Source organism: Oryza brachyantha, chromosome 6, assembly GCF_000231095.2.
Source record: "Oryza brachyantha chromosome 6, ObraRS2, whole genome shotgun sequence".
NCBI classification, from domain to species: Eukaryota; Viridiplantae; Streptophyta; class Magnoliopsida; order Poales; family Poaceae; genus Oryza; species Oryza brachyantha.
In genome coordinates this window covers 13,362,179-13,389,252 of record NC_023168.2, presented here as the reverse complement: position 1 = coordinate 13,389,252, position 27,074 = coordinate 13,362,179, and the positions used below count along the sequence as shown (strand labels likewise).

Here is a 27,074-nt window from a genome sequence, read left to right as displayed (position 1 = left end):
CCAAAAGGTAGAATCTTGATTATAGAAAAAATGTTAAAAGTTTGGTCCGAATCGAAAAGATATAACCTTTCAAAGGTTTAAATTTGAATTGAATCAAATAAATGGGAAAAGTTCACAGCTTGAAATATTTTATTTTTCAGAATTGTTTTCTTTTTAAAAAAGAATTTGTTTGGCTGGCTGGCAGTGGGGGGGGGTCCACTAGTCAGCCGAGCAGGAGTATGATTGGTCAAAGTTGTTTGACCGAGGTGAGGTCCACCTGTCAGTGAAACTGGAGAGAGAGGGAGGGGATTTTTTCCCTTGCTCGCTCTGCCACTCATGGACAAAGGGGCAAGGGCGATGACCATGGCCCGGGGTGGCGGCCAGGAGATGTGACTATTACCAACCGTGCGGGGGAGCTCTAGTGGTTATTTGATATACTTGTTCTATTTTATAATGCAATGATGTTTGATTTTTTCTTTGAAATGTTTGATTATTTGTCTTATTTAAAAAATTATAGAAATATTATTTCTTCTGCTTGTGACTTACTTTATTATCAAAAAAAAATTTAAGCACGACTTGTTATTTTTTATATTTGTACTAAATTTTTGAATAAGACAAATATTCAATATTTAAAAACGTCAAACATCTTACATTATGAAACTGACGTAGTACTGAATAATTTTAAACGAAAGTGTAACAAAGATGTATGTCTTGTTGAGATCTATAACTTAGTTATAATGTTGACATCATCTCCATTAGAGATCATTTGAAATGTAGACGTGAGGTTTTGTGATAACCCATTTGAAATTTTGTAATGATAATTTGGTCATCCAAATGATTTTAAATGAAAATTCTGTCAACTAGAAAGTTGTAAATCTCTTCGAGCTCTACAATTTTGATATACAATTAGACTTAGGCCGCACTCGGCACGAGAGATATGAGGTTTAGTTATCCGGCACGGAAAATATAGTAATTGATTAGTACATGATTAATTAATTATTAATTATAAAAAATATAAAATAGATTAATATGATTTTTTAGAGCAACTTTCCTATAAATTTTCGTAAAATATACACCGATTAGCAGTTCGGGAAACGTGCATAAAAAAACAGGTGAATCTAGAGTTAGAAGATGGATAGCCGAACGCAGCCTTAAGCCGACTTCATATGACAGATTAAAATTATAGAAGCCATATGTACACAACTATATAGGAAATTTTGAATTAGGCCCGTCTCGCCCTCTAGAAGGAGTTGAGGGGTCCAAAGTAATTTTTCTCATATACCAATAAATATATGGCTGTCATATTGTAGTTAGCGCCTTTTATAGGTCGTCTTTTAAAAAACAAAACATCTTCCTAGCGTAGGGGTATATTATGCAAATGCTGAAAATGGAAATATGTTTTTGTAATTTAAAAATATATAAAAATAAAAATATTGCTCAGAACAATAATGACCCCTGCGGGCTGCTGTGCTGTGCTGTGCAATATGCTGGTTTGAAGGGCCAACAGTAGTGATGGGCAGATCATGTCTGTCCATCTAGTTCTCAGCTATGTATACATACATACTTCCTCCAATGGAGAAAAAAAATATCTAATTTTTAAGAGACGAATCTGTATGTCTACATTAATTTGTCCACAAAAATTCGACCGCTTTGCTGAGACGGAGGCAGGCAGTATGTCACGTTAATCGATCTGACAATTAAGAGAGAAATATTTGCAAAATCTATAAATTTAATTTGCATGACAATTAAGAGAGAAATATTTGCAAAATTAGCACGTACGTACGTGCATGAACACAAGATCTGAAGCGAAACAAAAAATGATCAGTTTATCTCGCAAATGCATGCAGAAACACGTCGACTCTAGTCTAGTACCGCTCCCTCGGCCATTCGCTCTGTTTGTGCTGTGCTGCTATACTTAATTTTTCAGCTGGTCGATACTTGCTTCAGTCATGTGAATGTTTGCTGAATCTCCTGTACCAACTCTTCAGCGCTGAGCTGGCACTCGATTCCAATCTGCCCATAGATATTTGTAAATAGGAAAATCGTAAGCAATGGAGATCTTATAATTCATTACTCACAATATTAAATCATAGGGTTAATGTTTTTGACTTGATTTAAAACTTATTATCTCTGTCCCCGGAAAAAAGGAATTTCAAATCTATGTCTTGATTTGCTTTTAAAAATTTATATCTTTCTAGGACGAAAAGAGTACTGTATAAGGCAACATTGCACCTTCTCTTCTAGAAGGAAGTGCTTCACGCATAGAACCCAAAGGAAACAATTCCAGTAGAATGGTCCAAAACATTCAAGATAATCAGGAAGCACTAATATGCAGAAAATTAGTAATAACTACGGAGAAGGTCATATATAATTATTATTTTTCTTATAGTACATGTGTACCAAGATACTATAAATATAATTAATACGTGTTGCTGAGTAGCATCTCTCCTGAGAACAGTACATGGAAAAAAAATCTCCCTTTATAGATACACTATGAGCATGTAACGACAGTGAATGGTATGCGAGCTTTTTTTTAATATTTTTGAAAAGATATCTAAAAATATCATATTTTTCGACGTAAAAATTTAGTATCTCGAGATACCACGTATCTTTATATACTAAGGTGTGTTTAGATTGAAACTTTTTTAGGAGAGGTGTCACGTCAAATGTTTGATCGGATGTCGAAAGGAGTTTTCGGACACGGATGAAAAAACAAATTTCACGGCTAGCCTAGAAACCACGAGACGAATCTTTTGAGCCTAATTAATCCGTCATTAGCATATGTTGGTTACTGTAGCACTTATGACTAATCATGGACTAATTAGGCTCAAAAGATTCGTCTCAAGATTTTTTCCATAACCGTACAATTAGTTTTTTGGTTCATTTATGTTTACTGCTTTATTTAGGTGTCTAAAAATTTGATATGATGTTTTTGAAAAAAAATTTTGGAACTAAACAAGTCCTAAAATTCTAAGGAAGGCAAAAAAGAAAAAAACCCATGACATGCAGTGACGAAGTACTAGTACACTGTGTGGTCTCTGATATGTACTGTACAATATATACAGATGTCCGGCCAGAACATAGACATTTGTAGACCCTACCACATTTATGGGCAGTGCAGCTTCAACATGCTTTGGCCAGTTGCTGTTAGAGGTAGCCATACATGCATCCAATGCATGGGAAGCTCACATGAAACAAATGCATTTCATTTGATACGGCTCACTGTACCTCAAACAGTGTCCTATCAAATGTTCCATTCATCTTTACTGTGTCCTTCACTCACATGGCCGATGGCTTCAAGCAGTGTATTCTATGAGTTAGGATCTGTTGCTCGTGTATATATAGGTTTGCGTTCTTTTGATTGATAAAAGATTATTTGGTTCTTTTATTGTTATTTAAAGTATAAACAATAAAATTAATTACTATAAAATTGAAAATCTATTATACATATGTAAGATGATGAATATCTTTATAAAAAGTTTTTTATAAAAAATACACCGTTTAACAATTCGTTGAGTGTGCGCGTGAAGCTGAGAGATACTACTAATATGTTATACTATAGGCTATTTTCAGCTTATTTGTCGCTTCCAAAAGAAATACGTTTTCTCTAAACTTTCTTGTGTTCCATTGCTTAGATCAATTTGTTTTAAATTATTGGTTAAGTTTATTCTATCAAAGTATTTAATTTATCTCTATAATTAATCTATAATTAAGTAGGTATATTCTATCGATAATCTACTTTATAATATAAATCAAACACGGCAATGTAAGGAAACCTTAGCGACATAATATATCTGTCCAGGATCTAATTAATAATTATAAATGTTATGCCGATCGAATTAAAATTGTTGCAACATATTTTCTTCTCAAATGAATGGTAGAACTCAAACCTTAGTTTTGAAAAAAAGCACTATAAGGAGAAAAAGAGGGTAGTAGTAATTATTAATTCAGGCTTGATTTTTGTATAAGTATGATTAGGACATAATCACGTAAGGAGTGCAGCACACCTTGACAGTGAAGGAGTTGACGGCGGTGTCGTCGACGGTGCTGATCTTGGCGTGGAGGATCTCCAGCGACCGGCCCTCCAGAGCGGCGATGATTTTCACCGCCTGCCCCGGCGAGCGCTGCGACACCGTCTTCAGCACCAGGTTCGCGCCGGCGAACTCCACCTTCACGTCGGGGAGGAGGCCGGCCGCCGCCGGGGCCAGCGCCTGCCTGTTGCCGTACGCCGAGAGCTCGTTGGCGATGGCGTCCAGCGATGGCAGCTGACCGTACGCAGACGCCGCCGCCGGAGGCTCGTGTGTCGGGGTCATCGCCGGGGACGCGTAGTTGGAGCCTGCCGACTTCGGAGGAGGCGGGGGCGGCGGCGGAGGCAGCCGGAGATGCATGTAGGGGCTGCCGGGAGTCGGCGGCGTCCTGGGGCTGATCGGCACGGCGAGCCGCGGGCTGAGAGGCGGCGGCGGCGTCGACTTGAGCATCTGCGGCGGCAGCCTTGGGCTGAGCGGTGGGCGCGGGCTGCAGCATGACGCCGCCGGCGACGGCCGCGGGCTGAGAACCTGCTCGGTGTAGACCTTGCGCTTCTTCTTGGCCTCCAGCGAGTGCAGCACCTGCTGCAGCTCCTTGATGTAGTCGACCACTCCTCCAATAATCGACGCCTGGTCTCCCTGATCATCAACCAACATGGCAAACACATCCCTGCCCATTAATTCAAAAACACACATGCACTCGCTACGAATTGTGTGCAACTTAACTTAGTCCAAAAATCTAGCTTCAATTAAGGTTTCTCTGTTCTGAATGGAGATATATGAATGCATAGTATGCTCCTGCCGCAGCGTACTGCCTGAATTCTAAACTGAGAATTTTCATGAAAGTTCAGAGTAGCTCATACTCCTGGTTCGTTTGCTATAGGTCGGTCCACATGCATGCATTGATGCATTCATGCGTTTGACAGAGAGTGTCCTAGTACGTTACGTAGGACCGGATATGCATGCATGCCCGCATGCCTGTGACAATAGTGATGTGATATGATCGATCTAGCTTGCAGATAAGTGGTGTAGGACGAGTAGAACATGTAGTCATAAATGATTGAGTTGATACCCCAATCCATGGGGAGTGGAGATGATCTATCATTCCATCTTGTTCGTGCAGGAATATACGTACATGCTTACATTGTTATAAAGATATATATATTCTTTCTGTTTCACGTTATAATACTTTTAGATTCATACATGTACTAGTAAATATAAACACACATATATATATATTGATAAATTATATAATAAACTCAAAAGGTCTTATAATAGATTACGGAGGGATCGATTAGTATACAGCCAGAGCAATATAGGAGTAGTGATATACTACGTCCAAAAAAAAGGATTTCTGGCTTTTGTAGGTCGAGCGTTTGACCATCCGTCGTATTTAAAAAATTTAATAAAAAACTAAAAAAAATCAGTCACATGTAAAGTATTATTATTCATGTTTTATCATGTAATAATAATAAAATATTAATCATAAAAATATTTCAAATAAGACGAAAAGTTAAAAATCCTATAAAAACTCATAAATTCGTTTATTTTGGGACAGAGTTCGTAATCTTACTCGCTTGACGTAGAAGCATGGCATGAGGGAGCGCAGCACGGCGAGGTTCTCGTTCATCTGCTTCCTCCGGTTGCGCTCCACGGCGATGTGCGACGTCGTCTTGGGCGTCGCCGCGTCGTCGGTCGTCGAGGCCGCCGGAGCCGGGGAGCACCTGTGCCTCTTCTGCGGCGAGCCCTCGACGCCGCCGCCGTCAGGCAATAACGACGGCGCCGGCAGCTGCCGCTTGTTGGCGGAGAGCGGCGCTATCTTCTCGGCGGCAGCTTCCAGCAGCAGCTGCTGCTGCTGCCCTCCACCGACGGCGGTAGGGCTCATCAACGTCGCGGTGGAGGCGGCGCCGCCGCCGTTGGCACAGTCCTCCCACGTCTCGAGGATGCTGAAGAGGTCGTCGGCGTCGGCGCAGGCGTGGTGAGGAGCGACGACGAACTCGCCGCCGCCGTCGCCGTCCACGAGGAGCTGATCACACAGCAGCGTGTCTCCCATGGGCAAAAGAATATTTGCAAGATGCAGATTTTGGCTTTCTTCAAGCTGTGACGACAGGATCGATCGAGCTTTGAGGTAGACCGTTGTTTGATGACAAGAAGGGGCATGGATCATCCGAGTGAAGTGACATAAATATAGGAAATGGCCAGCATTGGCATTTGGGAGTACGGTAGGAAAGGAGAGAGAGGCAGAGTGTAGAGCCCACCATTTATGCTTTGGCCATGCTGGACAACACCTCGGGCCCTCGATCGGGGGCCAAATTAAAGCCCAGGCCGCGACTATTTTACTTACCAAAATTTTAGCAACAAACAATGAAAATTATTTCTGCAAATAAAATTGCTACTTCTTCTGTTTCATATTATAAGATTTTTTAGTTTAACTATATTTATGTATGTATCAATGTATATGTGTATAGATTCATTAGCACACATATAAATCTAAGCAATGTCAGAAAGTCTTATAACATGAAACGGAGTGAATACATCTTCTAGAAATTTCTCCTTTTAAAGGGGGAAGTCATGAGGGAGGTAGGAGGGAATAACTTTCCACGTATCCCCACCCTCTGACATAAGAACCTAAGGTTTAGGTTTCAGGTTAGGGATTGAGGTAAGGGGAAGAGGAAGATGAGGGGGTGGGGGGGGGGGGGTGTGTGGCTTAAAGGAATGGCTAGGGTGCTGCAGGACCGGCGGTGGGTGACTGCGATGGGTAGGTCGCTAGGCGGCAGGGGCGCTATTGAGTCACAGGATGGAGGCCAACAGCCGGGCTAGTCCTGACTCTTTAGAGCCCCAGTGTAAAACTAAACATAGAGGCCTGCCCTTATAATACTATATAATAATAGTCAATAGATATATACTTTATATATATATTATATGAATTATTATCATAAAAATTAAATTGCATTTAAAAATAATATTTGTATAGAAAATATTGTACATGTTATTTCAAAAATTTAGGAATGATGACACTGCGATTTGATGGCCCAGAGCAGCCGCACCTCTCGCCCCCTCTAGGGCTGGCCCTACCCAACAGTGGGTGGGGTTAGTGGCAAGGTCAAGGATCCCTATGAGGGTGAGGAGGCAACTAGGCAACGAGGAAGATGGTCGGGAAGGAGGAGGCCTCACCAGTGTGTTGGCAAGCTAGGGGACGGTGCCGAGACAGGGGAGATATATGATCGCGTGGATCGACTTGTGCTCACGTCAGAAAGGGATTGAGATCCCTTGCCATCACTGCATCAAGCCTTTGTCACTGACATGTGGGCCCAAAGAACCCCGGGCCCACATGTCAGTGACAAAGGTATGGTGACTTTAACTGCATGGGAACTCGATCCGTCATAAAGCATGGGAGAGAGAAGAGGATGGGGTGCGCGCAATCCTAGCTGTACAAAAATTTGGACTTAAATTTATGCTATTTGCACGTAACTAAAAAAGCTAGACAATTCCTTATGCAAAACTAATAACAAACCATCCAACCATGCCTGAGAATAAGATGGGAGGCACGCTGCTATAGGGCCTATAGCCTATATAGCCGTTGTTAATGGTATTTTATTATCATGTCGTTGTCATGTACACTCAGTTACTAATAGAGAGATATTATCCTATTAACTAGATAAATTTGCTAATTAAAAAAAGAGAGTGAAATATCAACATTAAGTTTAACATTGTCTTTTAGCCTCTATAAATGGAATTTTCTCAGAATGATCAAACTGAGGAAAACGAAAGAGGAGTAACAAAAATTACTTTATTAATGGTTAGATCTTTTGTTGTATCCATTGTGATAGGAAGATGAGCAGTGCCAGATCTGCGAGCGCATGGGCGTCGATGGTGAGCGGCGCTGTAGGGGTGGCCATGGCGAGTGGCGCGGAGGGGCTGGCCAGGACAAGCAGTGTGCCATGGGTGGCCACGAGCGTCCACGGTGAGCAGCAAGGGCGTAACCAGAGGGCAGTCCAGGTGGGCCTATGACTACCCCGAAATTGACCCAGCAATAGGAAACCCCACAGGCAACAGCCAACCCGATAGAAAGAGAAAGAGAAGCTAGGGTTAGATGCCTTGCGCGTGCATGCGCTGAGGCGCCCAAGCAGCGACGACGACGCCTCTCTCCCTACAACTGCGAGTAGCCGAGTATGGCCTCTGCACCCACCACCGGCCGCTCGCCTGGCCCAGCGCCCGACGCCCAGCCCCCGGTGCCCGCGGATGCGTGCTTGCACCTGGCACCTGCTTGTCCAAGTGCCTTGCGACCCGCTGCCGGTTGGCCGCTGCCCTGCGGTCCTCGCCCCAATACGGCGCTGCACGCCGGCCGCCCGCCTTCTGGCCCCCGCCTCACCGCCTGCCCTGTCCTTGCTCGGCTTCATCACCACCGGCTAGCGCCCGTCGCCCGACGCACCAGCTAGCCGATCTCCTTCTCTGCTTTGATTGCTCTCTCAGTCAATGAGACAATAACCGTGTCTAAGTAAAGTAAGCCCTTACTAGTACTCATTACTCACTCATTAAATTCCAATTTGCAATTCAAACATGAGCAGTACTATAATTACAATGGATTGGATATTTCATATTTGAATTGCAAATTGAAATTTAATGAGTGAGTAATGAGTACTAGTAAGGGCTTACTTTACTTAGACGCGGTTATTGTCTCATTGACTGAGACAGCAATCAAAGCAAAGAAGGAGGTCGGCTGGCTGGTGTGTCGAGCAACGGCGCTGGCCGGTGGGGATGGAGCCAAGCAGGGACAGGGCAGGCGGTGAGCCGGTGGCCAGAAGGCGGGCGGCCGGCGTGCAGCGCCGTAGTGAGGCGAGGACCGCAGGGCGGCGGCTGACCGACAGCGGGTCGCAAGGCACTTGGACAAGCACGTGCCAGGTGCAGGCACTCATCTGCGGGCACCGAGGCTGGGCGCCGAGCCAAGCGAGCGGCCGGTGCAGAGGCAGTAGTCAGCTACTCGCAGTCATAGGAAGAGAGGCATCATCGCCACTGCTTGGGCGCCTCAGCGCGTGCACGCGCAAGACAACCCTAGCTTCTCTATCTCTTTCTACTAGGTTGGGTTGTGGCCTGTGCGGTTTCCTATTGCTGGGGCCGATTTTGGGGATAGTCACAGGCCCACCTGGACTGCCCCTGGCTACGCCCCTGTATCTCTGTCGGCCGGGTGCTCAGGCTGGCACTGATGACTATGTCTGGATTTTGTCCAGGGCCTATACCCAGCAATGATGGAACTTTAAACCTAACACTGATGGCTATATCTGTAGTAGTAATTATATTATACTTTTATTCTAGCATTAATTGCCTAGATTAACATGAATCCTAATGAATCTAGATATATGTATAAACAATAATATACATTGATCAAAAAATGAATCTATGTATAACCAAAACGTCTTAAAACGAATGGAGTAATCTATTCTATAATGTACTATTTTTATTATCTAGATTCACATGTATACTAATGAATCTAAACCTATATATCAATAAAATATATATATTAATCAATATCTGAATCTTGAAATACAAAAAAAAACTTGTGATACAAAACGAAACCAAGAGAGTACGTACGAACGTCGATCGATCGTCCTGGAGCTTAATTGGAGGGAGAGAGAGGGGGGATGCATGCAGCATGCAGTTGCCTGCATGCATTCTGTTATCGTTAATTGGACGCTAAACTAGGGCTGGACGAAAAGCTCATGGCTCGGTAGCTCGATCAGCTCGTGGCTAGCTTGGCCTGGCTGGACTCGTCTCGTTTCAATTTCTTAACGAGCCAATCCACAATTTTAGCTCGTTTGTGATAACGAGCCAGCTCGAGTTGGCTCGTGAGCTACTCGTGAGCTAAACGAGCCGCATCAAAGTAATTTTCTAGATTATTTTGTGCCTTGATACTTATAATTTAAATAATCTTGATCATAAAATTATGGAGGCATGAAATTAAATTTAGATTATGTTTTCATATTTTAATTAAATTTACATTATATTTTTTATATTTATATTTTTATGGTAATTGTAAATTTATAGTGCAAAGAATTCATGTAAATGTTGTGGCTCGCGAGCCTAACGAGCTAGCTCGAGTTGGCTAACGAGCCGAGCCAAGCTGGTCTGCTAGCTCGTTTAGTTAGCGAGCCGAGCCAAGCTAGCTCGTTAACCAAACGAGCTATAACGAGCCGAGCAGGCTCGGTATCTAGCCCTACGCTAAACCTTAGCTCCTAGCTGGCATAGCATCATCATCAACGTTTAACTTCAATGTGCACAGATGGACCGCGATCGTCAATACATGGTGATCAGTTTTATGAGGAATGTTTAAGAACTCACGTATTAGAGCAAGTATAATGGTAGGCTGTAAGCCAGCTAAATGCTAACGTGGAAAAGAGAGTGGAGGAGAGAGATGAGAAGTGGATTATAATCTTATAGCTAGCTTGGGCACATAAACCAAAAAACTCTGTTAGAGAGATATGAGTCCTACATTAATAATAAAGAGCTAACTGCTATATGGATAAGCTAAGAAAAGACTACAAAGACCTTATAGCCAGCTTGTCGGCTATATCATAGGCACATGAGTGGTAAATTGTTAATGGTCACCACTTCTATATATAACAGTTTTACCTAATGTATTTCATATTACAAGTCCCTTTGGTTTTTGTCTAAATCAAATATTCTTAAGTTTGACTACTATAAACATACTAACATCCGCCAAACAAAATTAGTTTCATTATATCCACCTTGAATATATTTTTATAGTATATTTATTCTGTGTTACAAATAGATTTTTTTATTAACTTAGGCATCAAACTTAAAAGAAAATTAACTTAGAACAAAACTAAAACGACTCATCTATCAATTCAGGAATTCGATCACTGGCTGGCTAGCCGCCGCCACCACCCGAAACAGGAGATAAACTGGTAGTGGTTACGACACCATTAGGGTTGGCAAAATGCCCACCGAGGACGGGGCCCCGGTAGGGACCCGGGCCATCGGGGCCGGGGACGGGGAGGAATTCGGCCCCGCGGGGAATCGGGGCCGGAGCTCCGGTTTGCTTAGGGACGGGGACATGGGTCCAAAAATCCCCGTGAGAATCCCCACCGGCTCCCTGAATTTTATAAAAGATAAAAACTTTGGCCATACCCAATTAGCAAATAGAAACCTTATAATCGTACATATCGCTTCTAGTCCTCCACCGTGCGCCCCAGTCCCTCTTGGCCTCTCCCTCACTCGGTCACTCGTTCAGTCCTTCCTTAACTCGGTCGCCGCCGCCTCCGGCTTCCTCCACCGTTCACCCGCCAGTCCCCTGTCTGCCACCGCCTGCTGGTCTGCCACCCCCCACCAGCCTTCGCTACCCGCTGTCGTCCCCCGTCCCCAACGCCATCAAGTGGCTCGGGCCACTGCTTAACTCGTCGAGTCGCACCCCAATGCCGCCAATGGTCCGCCTCCTCAGTTCGCCGCTGACAGCCCACCTCCGCCGGGCGTGCGAGTTTGCCCAAGTCCTGACGCCGCTGCCGCCCGACTCCGCCACGTCACATCGCCACCACCTCACCTCACCGCCAGATGCCGCCGTTGGTCCGTGGCCCACCTCCCTACGCCCGATGTCACCTCATGTCACCGCCCAACGCCACGATTCGGGGATTTCGGGGACACATTCAGGGACAGGGATGCAGCGGGGTGGGGGCGGGGACTGGTTTCCCCCCTATTTCAATTATGGGGCCAGGGCCGGGGACTAAAATTGGGGCCGGGGCCAGGGGCATTCCAGCCATCCCCGCCCCCACCTCGCCCTATTGCCATCCCTAAACATCAAGTTCTTATTTCAAGCTAACTAAAGATGCTCAAAATTTGTAAAATTCGAGCAAGATATCACAAAATTATAAACCCTAGTGGCCTTGTATGGAGTTGTTCACGAGAGAGGCTTAATTTAGTACTCTCTTCATCCCATAATATACAGGATTGGCTCTATGTTTTTAGGGCCCTAGGCAAACTCGCTATTGTAGACCCTTGAAGCTAATTATTTTATGTATAACTTTTTAATAGTTATATAAGTCATAAGACATAATTACACAAATAAACATTAAGAACCATGAAATTAAAGTGTTAAAATAGTATGATACCTTAAATTGTTGATAAGAAATACCCATCATCTTTTATAAAAATAAACTTCTGCGAGCATTTGTTGAAGCAAAATCATCAATGATATTTTGTGAAGTAAATCGGTAATTAGACCACAACTCAAATACTATTAAAATAATCATGTACTGGCGCTTCACACCTGGTTTTGAACCAAAATCGATGGGATAAGGGAGTGCGATAATACGCGAAACATAGGGGTGATTGTTTGGCTTTTTCGTAAAAAAATCAAATGATATATTTACAAATGAAAAATAATTTGTGAATAAAATTTTATATACGTATTCTTAGCGATCTAAAAGCTAGTGCTAAAAAATAAACTTCGGTGAAAAATCTTTGGATCAACTCTAAATTTATGGTTGAAATTTTAAATTTTAGCTTATAAACATAAACAGAAGCGAAAAGGCAGAAGGTGTAATCTAGAGTAAGTGGGCCCCATCTGGTATGGGCCCTAGGCCGTGACCCCGCCACCCATGCCTAGAGCCAGCCCTGATAATATAAGACATAACTAGTACATATCTTTTCTCTAAATTTGATTTATTTTAAATTTTTCACTATCAAAACGTTCAACCATATTACAAGCATGCATTCATGCACCTAGATAATCTAAACGAGGTGGTGATTATAATTCTTTCTTGTTCTTTTTTTATGTCAGTGGTAATGGTAGTGGTAGTTGCGTCTTATATTATGAGATGGGGAGTAGGATATAGTTCACGGCTGAACCGGATCGATTTTGTGGTTCATCGACTATATATGGTATCATGCTGCTTATTATTTATCACGCTTGGTGTGAAAAACTGTAATAGTTGATCATGGCTATTTTGAGCAGTCCAGGAAATTATTATTCTATTATATATCTTAAAACTCTATAATTAAGTAATTGACAAGGAATTCTAAATGCGGTGCAGTAGTTAGCTAGATAATTAATTCCGTACAATACTGTTAGATAAAGAACGTTGGATCTATATCTAACGGACCAAGCATATATTCGCCTCCATCCATCCATACGTTGGATCTATATCTAACCGACCAAATTAATGTACATCGCTAAGTAGTCGCTAACCCACTAATTTTGTCGACAGATATACGTATAACATGTCTGGCTACATAGAATTTTCAGGCATATAGTTTGCCAAAACTCTTTACCGACATATAGATTATTACCAATTAATGATGGTGTATTGCATGTAGACGTGGATGCAGTTTGTTAGCACACGGGTGGATGTCCACCCGTTGCTTGCATGTCATCTAAATAGTTATCAAAAAATATGAAAAATTTTAATAAGATAGATTACTATGAGTTATATCACTACACAGCATACACGTTTAAATTCGACTTATACATGAGGTAACAAAAATAATTGTTAACGTGCATATACTAGTTTCAGTTTATTTTTTTTTTGCTACTCTACTTATACAAGTTGAATTTAAACTTGCATGTTTGTAGAGTGATATAACTCATATTAATCTATCTTGTTAAATTTTTTTATATTTTTTGATGACTACTTAGATGACATGTGAGCATATAGGTAAATGTCCACCCGTGTGCTCAAAACAGTTTCCCATATAGATGGATGCAGTTTTTTAGCACACGGGTGGATGTTCACCTGTTGCTTGCATGTCATCTAAATAGTTATAAAAAAATATAAAATTTTTTGATAAGATAGATTAATATGAGTTATATCACTACACAGACATACAAGTTTAAATTTGACTTATACATGGGGTAACAAAAATAACAAAAATAATTGTTAATGTGCATATACTAGTTTTAGTTTATTTTTGTTTTTTTTTGCTACTACATGTAAAAGTTGAATTTAAACTTATATGTTTGTAGAGTGATATGACTCATATTAATCTATCTTGTCATTTTTTTATATTTTTCGATGACTATTTAGATAACATGTGAGCACATGGGTGGATGTCCACCCGTGTGCTCAAAACAGTTTCCCATATAGATGTCCGTCGGTAATCCAATATGATGGGTTTAGTGCATATTTTTATAAAAACATATGCTTATGCCATTATATATGAGCCTCTCCACTTTGAAATGCTCCTTAAGATCTTGAACATTAATAATGAAAAGTCCTAGCTGAACACATATAAATTAAATGGAAGCAGAGTAAGGTAAATTCAGAGGTACATGCATGAACTGCAGGTAGCACACGAAATAGCTAAGGTTTACAGCAATGCAATAGCTGCTTCTCATTACTGTGTCTCTCTTTGATATTAATTGTATTAACTCTCATTCGGGCCTGGCCCTGCATCCCTTAATTTTTGCACACATTCTTCAATTCATACTCCATTTGCACGCTGCCATTCAGACGTACTGCAGCAAACTAGAGTAAATCTCTCATTTAAGGCAGACTGCATACGCATTATTAGTACTTATTAAGATGACATTCCTTTTGCTCTACAGAGACTATAAGATTCAACCACTGATGCTAGTCTGATAATCCCTTTATTTGCACATAAATTCTCTAGCCTTCTGACCCCCACAACTAATACAAAAAAAACTGCTTACACAATAAACTGCAAGATTCAAAAATGATAATAGAATATCCAAAGCTTGTATATACCGTACATGTCGAACAGATTAAGATCAAGTTAATTAATTTAGAAAGTTGTGTCCTATCACCTTCTGGATGTCTCTTTGTGTGTGTCGTGTTGCCTTTCATGTGTGTACATCTAATCGATTTTGTTCTCATGCATGATCTGTTGGTCCACCACTGACCACACCAAAAGATGCACATTATTGGTAACGATTGGTGCCCAGTACGTACGTACGTGATCGAGATGAGCTGCTAGCTAGCTTGCAAGAAGATAAAGACAATGCATGACAGTATGAGTCAAAACCAAGTGGCATATAATATATCTTAGTTGCTTAATGATCAGAAATCTTCGATTTGTTCTCTATTAAAGTTGTATGCGGTTGAATAGTCTCATATTGGTCGTGGAAGAGCAAAAGACCTAAGATATAATTAGGGAAACCTCTCACCTCAATGGCTAGCTTTTGAGGTGGGAAATGCTCTTTACGATCCTACAAGTGGTATCAGAGCCTGACTAGTTTAACATCTCAGGCCCAATAGACACAGTGTATGAAGGCTTGATGGACCATAGGTGCCTGCGGGGCCCGTATACCTGAGGGACCGTAGACATGTGGAGCCCGTATACGGTGAAGAGGTGGTGAAAGGCTGAGGACACCAATGTGTGAAAAGATAGATTGTTTAATAGTCTCACATTGGTTGTGGAAGAGCAAAGGATCTAAAATATAAGTAGAGAAGCCCCTCATCTCAATGGCTAGCTTTTGAGATAGGAAAAGCTCTTTACGATTCTACAGGTGCATATTGCCATGTTATTCTTCCCAGGTCTGCTCAATCGATCATGATCCTACGTGCTCATCATGACCACTTTATAGCTCACCTTCCACACGCTAATTAAGGTGATACTTTCTCCGTTTCAAAATATAAAACACACATTAATTACATTGCTACATGCATTGGTAAAACAATAAACTAAAGTAAAAATAGATAACACGCATTTGTTGATTTGTATTAAGTAAATGTATGATTAAATATTTCTTGGTATTTGTATAAGGTGGTTGTCCCTTATATTTTGAAACGAAGGGAGTACTTAGCTAGGGATGTTAATTAGTGGATGGTAGCCAGATTTTATATTTTACATGTGAATAACTCATACTCAATTTGATATATGTGTAGATATTGATTTTGCTTTTTCTCTCCGCCCTTTTTTCATTGCCACATTAAAATCTTAAACTTTCATTAAATTATGCTAGCTTGATAATAATTTATGATAAAACAATTGGTGATAAGTTGCTCTTTGCTAAATTATCTATTTATTAAGATATTACTCATATAAAACTACTATGTACCTATTCGTGCCCGAGGGACGTGGATCTCTACCCACCAACCCTATTAGGCATAGATCGGGCGAGCGAAGGGGGGGGGGAGTATTGGGTCAGACTCGGAGATGAATTTGCTCTACCCGTGTCTGACTTGACCGTCGTATTTGGCCAAAGAGATAAACTCTTTTATATTTCTGCTCTTATTTAAGCGTTAAAAGTGACAGCACTTCTACAATGTGGGATACTATAGTACTCCCTCCATATTTTTATGTATGACGTCGTTGACTTTTAGATTCACGTTTGACCATTCGTCTTATTCAAAATATATATTCAAATATGCAAAATTATAAGGCACACTTAAAGTTTCTATAATAACAAATCATATTATAACAAAATAATTAATAATTATATAATTTTTTTAATAAGACGAAGGGTCAAACGTGAACCTAAAAGTCAACGGTGTCATATAAAAAAATATGGAGGAGGTATATAATAGTGAGAGAAACATATTAGAATCGGATTGATCTATTTTGGAGCTGCTACTTGATATTCCTTCCCTATACCTTGTTCTGTATATAAACCGACAGCGATCATCAATGCAATATCCACACATACGCGCTACAACGTCTACTGCCCCTTGCATGTTTTAACCCATGTTCTAGTGAAAGTGCTATGTAAACCCAAGCTAGTTATCTTATGCATGCATATATGCTTCCTAAATTTCTAAATATTTCAAAAAAAAAACATGCAGAGGCACTAAGGACATATCTTTATTTGGTGGTAATCGCAACTAACTAGTTTTATACTTGTCTATGAATCATTAGCTTTTGTCAACAACTAGATCGACCCTCTACCAAGTGTCATAAATCGGTCTTTTTCTTGGAATAAAATAAAGCACATACTAATATTAATAATATTAAGATGGGGATTTTTTATCATTTCTGAGAACTTGTCTAGTACCTCTAGGCAGTGGGTATCTCAAAGAATCCAAATTTTATGATGTAAAGTTTGGTATCTCGATCCATAATTCCATATACTATCTTAAGGGCAATAAAATTTATCTTTCGAGTATAAAAACTTGGTATCTCCAAGTAAATAGAGACCAAAATTTTACACTAAAAATTTAGCATCTCAGATTACTTTCACATTTCTTGGATGCCAACTAAACAACACTCATAAGTCATAACTCCTCTTTAATTTAAACCTATATAAATATTTAGTCACAACACCCTATTTTATCTAGTTTCTTAGATAAAAGGTTAAACAACGGATTCTTTAATCTAAACCTATATAAATATTTACTTTTTAAATAAAAATAGGGTATAATTTTAGGTTTTGCAAGGTACTCGCTCCATTCCATAATATAAGATATAATCACATTTTTCTTTGTCCCATAATATAAAGTGTGATACAAGTATGCATTAACTAGTATATTTTTCATCAGCAAAATATCCAATCATGTTACATGCATGTATATATACACTTAGATAATCTTTAAAAAAAAGTAGTTATAACTCTTTTTTGTGTTTGGGTTAATAGTGGTTGTACCTTGAATGGAAGGAGAGTAAAGTTTAGGTGGCAGATAGCCACTGAATACACGCGTAGCCAGACATAATAATAATATTTTTTTTTTGCGAATGTTAATACGTAGGTATCTAAACTGTAGCAAGTACTAACAAGAATATTATTAGTGTTCAGTTTGGCGACGTGGTTGATGAGATGAATGAACCATGAATTATGCAGGACACGGACAAGTCATGGCAGAGTTAAGTAACAAGTAACATGCCATGCATGGATAAAAATATACTGCTACATTAGGGCACTCACAGTGTTAGCTAAAAACTACTATGATTTCTATACTCTAAGACATTGTGGTAAGAAATTATCTTTATCAATATAATTTTTATGTCTTGTTATTACATAGCTTACTTGTCTCTCTTACCAACAGTCTTATATTACTTGAAAACACTAGGTCTTACTCTAGAATCAGTTTCTTCATTTTTATCATTCTTCCATAAATAATATGTCACATCAATAAATTGCTTTCGTGACATACTGACATAAAATACTGATAGAAACTAATCTTGGGTCAATGCGCATTGGAAGTGCCCTTGTATATGGTCGATCGACGGAAGAATCCATAGCATCCATCGATCGATGGAAGTAAAGGCAACTGCAGGCCGTATTAAGTGATGATCAGCCGTCGTCTGACCTCTACATTTACTCCCAGCATTAATCCCCATCAACTACCAGAATTGCATGCCAAAACTTTGCTTATCATTCCCTCTCATTATCCATCATGCATATATCGATCGCCAGTACGAACACTCGATCACTCATTTCAGAGCGTAACAGAGATCTAGAGCAGCAGGGAAACACATTTCTTGTGATCAGTGTGTGAGAGGTGGCAGGAGCATGATTTTAATTACTCACCGGAGTTCAATTCATTACGCCTATATATAAACACGTATACACTGAAACGTATTTATCGGTAAACTCCATCTCTAGTTGCCCAACAAACCCTGTACGTAATACGTTTTCGTTGGGAATTTAGTGACTCAAGTACTGCTCCCTCCATACCATAATATAAGGCATGCATAACCACTTTTTCTTTGTCCCATAATATAAGACGTGCATACAAGTATGCATTAACTGACACATTTTTCATCATCAAAACATTCAATCGCTTTACATGCATGCATATATGCACCTAGATAATTAATCTAAACAAGAAGATAGTTATAACTCTTTCTTGGTCTTTAGGTTAGCAGTGGTTGTGTCTTATATTATGAAACGGAGAGAGTATTTATTTATATTGTCACATTTGTTGGTATGTGTGCGTATATATGGGTCTTCCATGTAATCACACATATGGATGCAATATAATATTTCCTTCGTTTTATATTGCAAGTCATTTTGGCTATTTTCATTTCATATATTGATGTATATTATTTATATAAATGTCTAGATTCATTAACATTTATACGAATCAAGCCAATGATAAAAAGTCATATTGTGAAACGGATGCAATACCATGCAGTGGGCGTGTGTACATGTGCATGCCCATGTAACATCCTACGCTTATAAACTAAACTTTAAATCTGGCATTGATTTTGATGTTTTTTAATCAAAATTTATTTTTCAGCCTTGGTTCTTATATAGCCAAGAATACCTCTTAAAAATTTTATTTTACAAACTATTTTTTTATAAATATGCTCCAAACAATCACAGTATAAAGTAAGCATGAGTCACAGCTAGCATGCACACACACATGGAGAGGAGTACATGCAGGCACTGATGTTTTGGCATGTCATGCGGCCGGAGAAAGAAAACAACAGCGAGACGACAAAAGGGGACTCTCTCCTGTCCTGCACTGCATTGCGTTGGCGCCGGTGACCACGAAACAGAATTTGCAGGCCAATTTGCATATATGCAGCTAGCAGCAACAATTGCATATGTATATTATGCATATATGTCAGGAACTTCAATTTTCTCGTGGCAGAAGCAGACCCCATTAATATTAGGGTTTAATTCGCCGCGGATCGACGTATGTCCCGATCCACGTACACCAGTTATCCTTTCACGTTACTGTTCGCGCAGTACGTAAAGTATTCATCGCATACTATTCCACAGTATAGTAATCAGATTCTGCTAGTGTAGTACTATTGCATATACTCTACTGGTGCAGGTTAATGCCCTAGATCATCCCGATAAGTATTACCACTGTCCTAAGTTATAGGATTTTTCGGTTATTACGTATAGAAAAAAGTACGAATTACCCCTCAACTAATTCGGTCGGCTGAATTACCCCCGAACCACGAAACTGGATATTTTACACCTTTAAGTATTCATACCAGACAAATTACCCTTCGTGGCATACATGTGGCATTCACGTGGGAATCCAATCAACTAAAATAAAAATTTGAAAATAGGGCCCATAGTCCCGGCGGTGGGCGAGCGAAGGCAGGGGGCAGAGGGCGATGGTGGGTGGGGGCGGCAGAGAGGGCGGCGGTGGGGAAGGAGGTCGCTGTCGCCGCTGCCACCGGAGTCGGCCGGGTGCATGGACCGCGGGGTAGGTAGAGGGTGAGGGTGGGCGGGGACGGGGACGGGGAGAGGGAGAGGGCGGCGCGCAAGGAAGAGGTCGCCATCGTCGCAGCCTCCGGAGCCGGCCGACCGCGGGCAGGCAGAGGGTGAGGGCGGGCGGGGGCAGCGGCCAACGGCGCATAGGGCGGGGGCGAGGGCGACCCACGACGGCGCGTGGGGAATGGCATGGGGGCGGGGGCGAGTGTAGCGGACGATGAGCTCGGCCGGCTCTGGTGTCAGCGTGGAGGCGGCGACCTCCTTGGCGACCGGACAGCGGGCATTGCGGCGGCCGCTCCTCTCTTCCGCGCGCCACCGTCCGCCGTCCTCGCCCTTGTCCCCACGCACTGAGATCGATGGTGCCGCTCGCCGCTGCCATGCTCCACTTGCAACAGCGCAACCCCTAAATCTGCATAGCATACACTACATATTAAGTGGGCTCACATGCACACCACTTGTACTTTTGTTGTCGCTTCGTATTAACCTTGAGATACTAACCTAGAGATACTATGTTTAGAGTGAATAAGGTATATAAGCTTCTTATCTACACATTTAGTGGATCTATACTTATATAGCAGCCTACTTAAATTTCCGTCGTCGCTTTGTGTAAAAGCATAACCCGGAGGTTCTAAATAGGATGGACCAGGTATTGGAGCTAACACAAACATATCTAAACACTTTACATATGCATATGATTAATCCCACCAAATGAATACTTCAACATATTGGATCGAAACCATAACCCCTACAACAAACATGTACCTGGCAAACCAGACTACTAATAGCCTAGGGTTTTACAGTACTACGCCCTACGTAGTAATCTATTTGTTTGAAAATATAATATGTAGTTTGTTTTATTAACACACTATTTTGAACTGCAGTTATTATGTTAGAATATTTGTGACATAAACTTAATGTTATTATATTTGTATTAAAAAGTATTTTCTTATGAGTACACTTTTGTATAACATTTTATTCATGAAAGGTTTTTCCTAACAAAACAAAATTATTTAAAATAGAGAAATTAGTACAAAACGGTTAATTCTTTTAACTTGATATTTTGGACACACTGACACAGACTGTAAATGACATGTTTTATCTTTATTTTCATAACTATGTGGGGATAAAGTATTAAAAATGTAATTTTTCATCTAAAGATAGAAACTAGTGCCTGTTTAAATGTTTTGAGGTTGCTACAAGCAACCTCGAAACATTGTTTTCTGTTTAAAAAGGGAGCTACTAGCATTATGATCGAATATCCAAAATAAATATTTGAAGGAGTACCTAGCATGACAGATGCAAAGCTAGCTCTAGCCCAACACTTGCATGGATACATGAGAACGGTATAGATAGCTAGGTGATCGATCTAGATCATAGTTCTGCATATACAGTACTGCAATGGTACAGTTTCGGTCACATGTATTTTCGAGCTGGCTGAAGCTTCATTGAATCCAAGCTAGCCCAGTGCATTGAATGACAACCACGAAAGAGGTATGACACGGAAGGGAAACTTTATATTCATGTTGGTTCAGGAGGTTGGAAAGGTTTGTACTAATGCTCTAGCGCAAATTAGGAGAACATGAATTTTCACACACACACACATATATATATAGGTGCTGACTATACATCATGTGACATAAAATCTCACCTCATATTATTCATATTTTGGACCATTGGATCTGCTTTAAGATTCGTGCAAAGCCTAACCCTATTTCTTTCTCCACCCCTTTTTCTCTACTCACCACCACCCCACCACGCCGCCACCATCGCCCCACCGCGGTGCCGCCGCCCCACCGCACCGCTGCCCGCCTCGCCTGCTGGCCGGAAGGAGTCAACGGCGCTGGCGAGCCTCCTCCCCCCGACGAGCCCCCTCCCCCTCCCTCCCCCCTTTCCCTCTCTCTTTCTTCTCAAGGTGGTGACGACGCCGTCCCTCCCCGCCCCGCCGTCTTCCCCGTCTCCGGCAGCTCCCCGCCGTCGGATCCACCACCACCGGCCGCCGCCTCCTAATCTCCGCTTGCTTTGCCCCCACCGCCGACGCCGGCCCACCGCCCTCCTCCATCCCTGCGGTTTTGACGGTGCCGTCGCCGCCTCGCTGCCCACCGCCGGTTCTCCGCCGCCCACGGCCATCCCTCTAAGCCCAGACGAAACACCCCTCCCCTCACCCTAACCCCAAACCCTAACCCGTATGCTCACTGCCGGAGTTGGAGGAGAGAAGCTCATGCACGAATCTTGACATAGATCCAATGGTTCAAAATCTGTAAGATTTTATTCTCAAATTTCATTTGAATGTGATATAGCAATTCGGATATATATATATTCAGCACGTACGTACTTGCTGCATTAATTCATGCATGGGGCCGGAGACCAGTCGATGGATGGATCCATCGCTCTGTATGCATATACGTCCTGTGCAGGTCCACGCACTTATATCCTTGGCTCTGTATCATAAGATATATGATGTCACGTCTTTTCTTACCTAATAAATACTCACTATAATGTATAGGTGGATTGGTGGAAGAATTAAGATGAGTCTTAATACATAGTTTCATGGCATAGTTATCAATATTGTAAATTAGATAACCGAGTCAGATGAGTTTTATGTGGATGAAACTCCTCTCATCTCATGAAACTCTCTGATTTAATTAATGGTTCTGTCAAGTCAACAATTTTACTGATGTAACACTCTATTTAATGTGCATGAGACACTCCTATAAAACATGCATTGAAACCGACATAATCTTAATAATAAAAACAAAACATTTTGCAATACTCCATAGAACATAGAGAGGATTAATTGAGGGATTGAAGGGGCTTAAATGAGAGGAAATCAAGGGCGTGCAGGAGCAGCAGCAGCTAGTACTACTACTGTAGTAGGAGTACGTAGCAGCTGCAGCGGCAGCTGCTCTAGCTTGTTGGTTGGTTTGGGTCCGTCAGATCAGATGAGTACGTGGAGGGGATCAGGGACACTGCAGTGTGCATATCTGAGCTTACAGCTAGGTTTAGCCGGGATGTATGTCGGCGTGTGTTCCAGCAGGCCCCAGCCCATTCAATGCGAGGAAGTTTTCAGTCCCTGGCCTATTGGTTTGTGAACTTGTGTAGTAGAATTTGGTGAAGGATATAAACTCCATATAACACAACACCATCTCATATTAATACGATCTAAAGCATGTATATAAAAGCATTAATCATGACATATATAGATCAAATATAGGTAACATGACTGAAACAAACCGACAGTTTTGTAATGAAGTGTTTGCAACAGCAGTCACACGAACTTTATGTAACAGCACACGTTGACGATGTCGTGTCACAACAAGAAAAAGGAAGACATACCGCGGTGGACAAATAGTGAGCCTTCATGCATAGCGCTTCCTAGAACTTTATTCGTCCTCTCTCAATGCATGACATTGAAGGTGATAGTTCCAAAGATCTCCTCTCTTGATGCACCGGTGCACGCGGACGAGCCAGACAGAGTAAACGATGTTCGACGACGCATTATAAAGGAGGTGGGAAAACCCTATGTTGTTTTCACATTTGTTGTTTGGACGCGACAACTCAGTATACATAGAGATCAACATACATGATCAGGACACTTCTGTTCTTTCTATGACTCATAACCAAACCGGGTAAGTTGCACGTTACCTATGCAGACTCCACATGTACTAGATAAACAAGAATTCCAAAACAAACTTTAAATAAACCCAGTAAAATTTTTAGCAAAACAAAATTTCAAAAGAAATATGCATTTGCACAAGTGTGAGAAGCCTGTTTTGGCGAACCATCCACACACATGTTGTGTGCACGGCTCCCCATGTCCGAGCGTAGACAGGCGAGACGGGCGAGCGTCCAAGTGTGGTTATCTAGTTCTTTTTCGCACCATCGCTCAAATGGCTAGAAGAATATCCTCTCTTTAATGGGGGTCATTATGTCCTAGAATAAACAAGGTGAGAATTCAAATTACTCACTACTTCCAGCAGGGTTATTTTCATCTTATATGGCGCTTAAATCACAATAGTTAATAATTAGTCTTGCGCTTAAACAAGGAGCCGGACAAGTCTTGCGCAGGCAAAAGCAAAATAAAAAATGATAACAAAAAGGCCAGCCCATGCGTTGGCCACGGGCCACGGCCCAACAAAATTGGCGGCCCAGGATGTGAACCGTATGACCTGCATACTGGCTCGGCTGCTTCGACAGCTGGACTGCTGCTCGGCCCGTTTGATTTAGATTATTCAACGAATTATTGCAACGATTATCTATCTGATCATAAAAAGGCATTAAATATTTTAATATATATAATAAAGGAGTAATTTAAAAGAAGTAGATTTAACGAGTCATTGAAAATAAGTTTTTGATTTTGTTTCTCCTGTTCAATAATTCAAATTTTATATTTATGGATGTAATTGTTTGTGGGGAACAAAACAAAATAACGACCTTCCACCGAGAGAGAGAGAGGAGGGATCACTTTAATTCGTGATTTATCCGAGGCTATTTAGCCTTAGTTTGAGACAGAAGGGTAGGTAGAAAGGACGAACATACTGAAGATGAGGTGAGTATTAATTAATTATTAATTATTTTAAACCTAAAAACAAATCAATTTGATTTTTACACAACTTTTCTGTTGAAAATTTCATATAAAAAAGTTTAACAATTTAAGAAGCATGTTCACAATAAGAGAGACAATTATTGGCCTAAACCGTCCTGCCGAACGTTCCGTTGTGTGATGTTTACCCGGGGAGCATGCCAGCAAAAGTCAAAATTAGGGTATTTCTTTCGAAGAATGCAGGATTTTAGAAACATGAGAATAAGAAAATATATAGGATTAGATTGTTGTGTATAAGAAAATCTCGTGGAAATGCAACACAAATGAATTTGCAAGATAATGTGTTTCGATTTGCAAGATAAAGAGGGAAGAAGCATTGGAATTATCGAAGGAAAATCAAAATGAGGTTGGAGCTCATGTGAAAAATTCCTATAAAATTGGGGGTATAGGATTGCCATCTAAAGGAATTTAACCATGAAAATTTTCTTAGGATTTAAATCTTTTGCAATTTATGTGAAAAATCCTCCGTTCCAGAGGAGACCTCAAACTCCACGTGCCCTGCGACTGTGGCTGAGGTCAAAACACAAAAGCACAATGTTGTCAAAGGTGATTATGTTTAAGCTTGCTATTTTTTCTGAGAAAAAATGATTCTCATCTTAATAAAGAATAACTGCTTCCACCGTATTCATGAGTAGGTTTTAATATTTTGAGATATCTCTGAGCAATGCACGGAGATCATATAGTCGATACGGGTGAGATCTGTTATATAGATGTCATTAGTTATGCCAAAACATCACAATGAGTATGGATAGAGTAAAAAAAAATGAGTTCCAAATGTTAAAAAAAATATATAAGGACATTTATTCTTATGGACAACTCATATGGCTATAGACTAATTTAGCAACTAATGCATAGAGACCACACTCTAATGTATAAAAGCAGTCCATATAAGAATATTTATTATATAAATGATAACTTTTATAGTATATTGTGGATGTTCTAACTGCTGGCTCTCTCCCTTCCGTGTGAATATCACATCGCTGATTTCAAACGATGCCTTGTGCTGCTCATACTCATGTGACAGTAATTTCACAAAATCCATTATGTATCTCTAAAATTTTACTCCCTCCGTTTCATAATACAAGATGTTTGAATTTTATACTTGTAATATTTGACCATTTGTCTTATTTTAAAAATTATGAAAATATTATTTATTTTACTTGTGACTTACTTTATTATTGAAGGAACTTTAAGCACAACTTGTCATTTTTTATAGTTGTACTAAATTTTTGGATAAGACGAATGGTCAAACATTGCAACAAAAAATTCAAACATCTTACATTATGAAACAGAGGTAGTAGCTAATTTTTTATGTCTTTGAATTTTTCTTACTTTCTTGTATGCCCCTAAAATTTAATTTTAATCTCTTCCATGCTCCTCCCATAAGTTGACCATCTAATTTTTATAAAAATTACTATCTTACCATTTAGAAGAACATAGAAATGTAAAAGTTTGTCGCATGGAACTATTAATAGTTATGAGTTTGTTGTGTGATACATTATTTATGACAAAATTTATTTTTGGATAATAAATAAAAATATGTATTTATTTTATTTTTCAAAAAATCATAAAAATGAGGAGCATCCAAACAAACATAGGACTATCAATACTAACGATATTATTTTTAGAATACTCTATATAAAAATATATTTTTCTATTAAACTTTCTCTAGTTTATTACAATTGTTTATTTTTAAAATTTATGTCAAAATTTTCTGGACTAATTATTTAGTTTCATTAGTTACATAAAATGAACATATTGTGCACTCAAATAAAATATTTCAATCATTTTTCAAGCTTATTATGTGATATCCGGATACAGGGTATATTGTGTAATGTAAATGGGCCCCTAATTAGAAAGAAAGAAGTAAAGATGTAATCTCAGACCAAGTTGGTTAGGCATATGGTAATATTCGGATTATATCGCTGGGTTGACGGATCTCTGATCATATCTAGAACGAATAGGCTTGATGTCGTTGGATTAGCTTTCTATCTATAATACAGATATTGCCACTGAGTATATAAGAGGGGGGCAGGGGTCCTAAGGGGGCATGTCTTGTTTGATTGGAAAACTTGTTATTACGGTCTAGTTCATACTAGATACAAATTTTGACAGGGTATTATCTAATCCTGAGAGCCCAAACCTGTATAATCCTCTATCTACTACATAGCCATTGATTTTTGCTTCTTATGTGGCACCCTGCAGTATTACCGTCGATCTCAATCATCGACACTTATATTCAAAACTAAATCATCTAGGGCATTACAGACATTTGCCACCAAATTTAACAGTGAAATGAAGAAAAATATAAAGATAGAGGCATCTAAAAGATCAAGTTAAAATTTTAATGGTATAGAAGTGATTAGGTAAGTTTTGAGGATATAAAAGA

General features: G+C 40.3%; 1 protein-coding gene across 1 annotated transcript; it reads right to left on the bottom strand.

The window, feature by feature from the left end:
* Window positions 1-1,906: 1,906 nt before the first annotated feature.
* On the bottom strand, window positions 1,907-6,057 carry LOC102722970 (transcription factor SPEECHLESS-like). Its single transcript, XM_040525608.1, has 3 exons — window positions 5,578-6,057; window positions 3,987-4,643; window positions 1,907-1,992 (listed from the first exon to the last, which is right to left on the bottom strand). The coding sequence occupies exons 1-3, from the start codon at window positions 6,055-6,057 to the stop codon at window positions 1,927-1,929; spliced, it is 1,203 nt and encodes a 400-aa protein (XP_040381542.1). The 3' UTR covers window positions 1,907-1,926.
* Window positions 6,058-27,074: the final 21,017 nt, after the last annotated feature.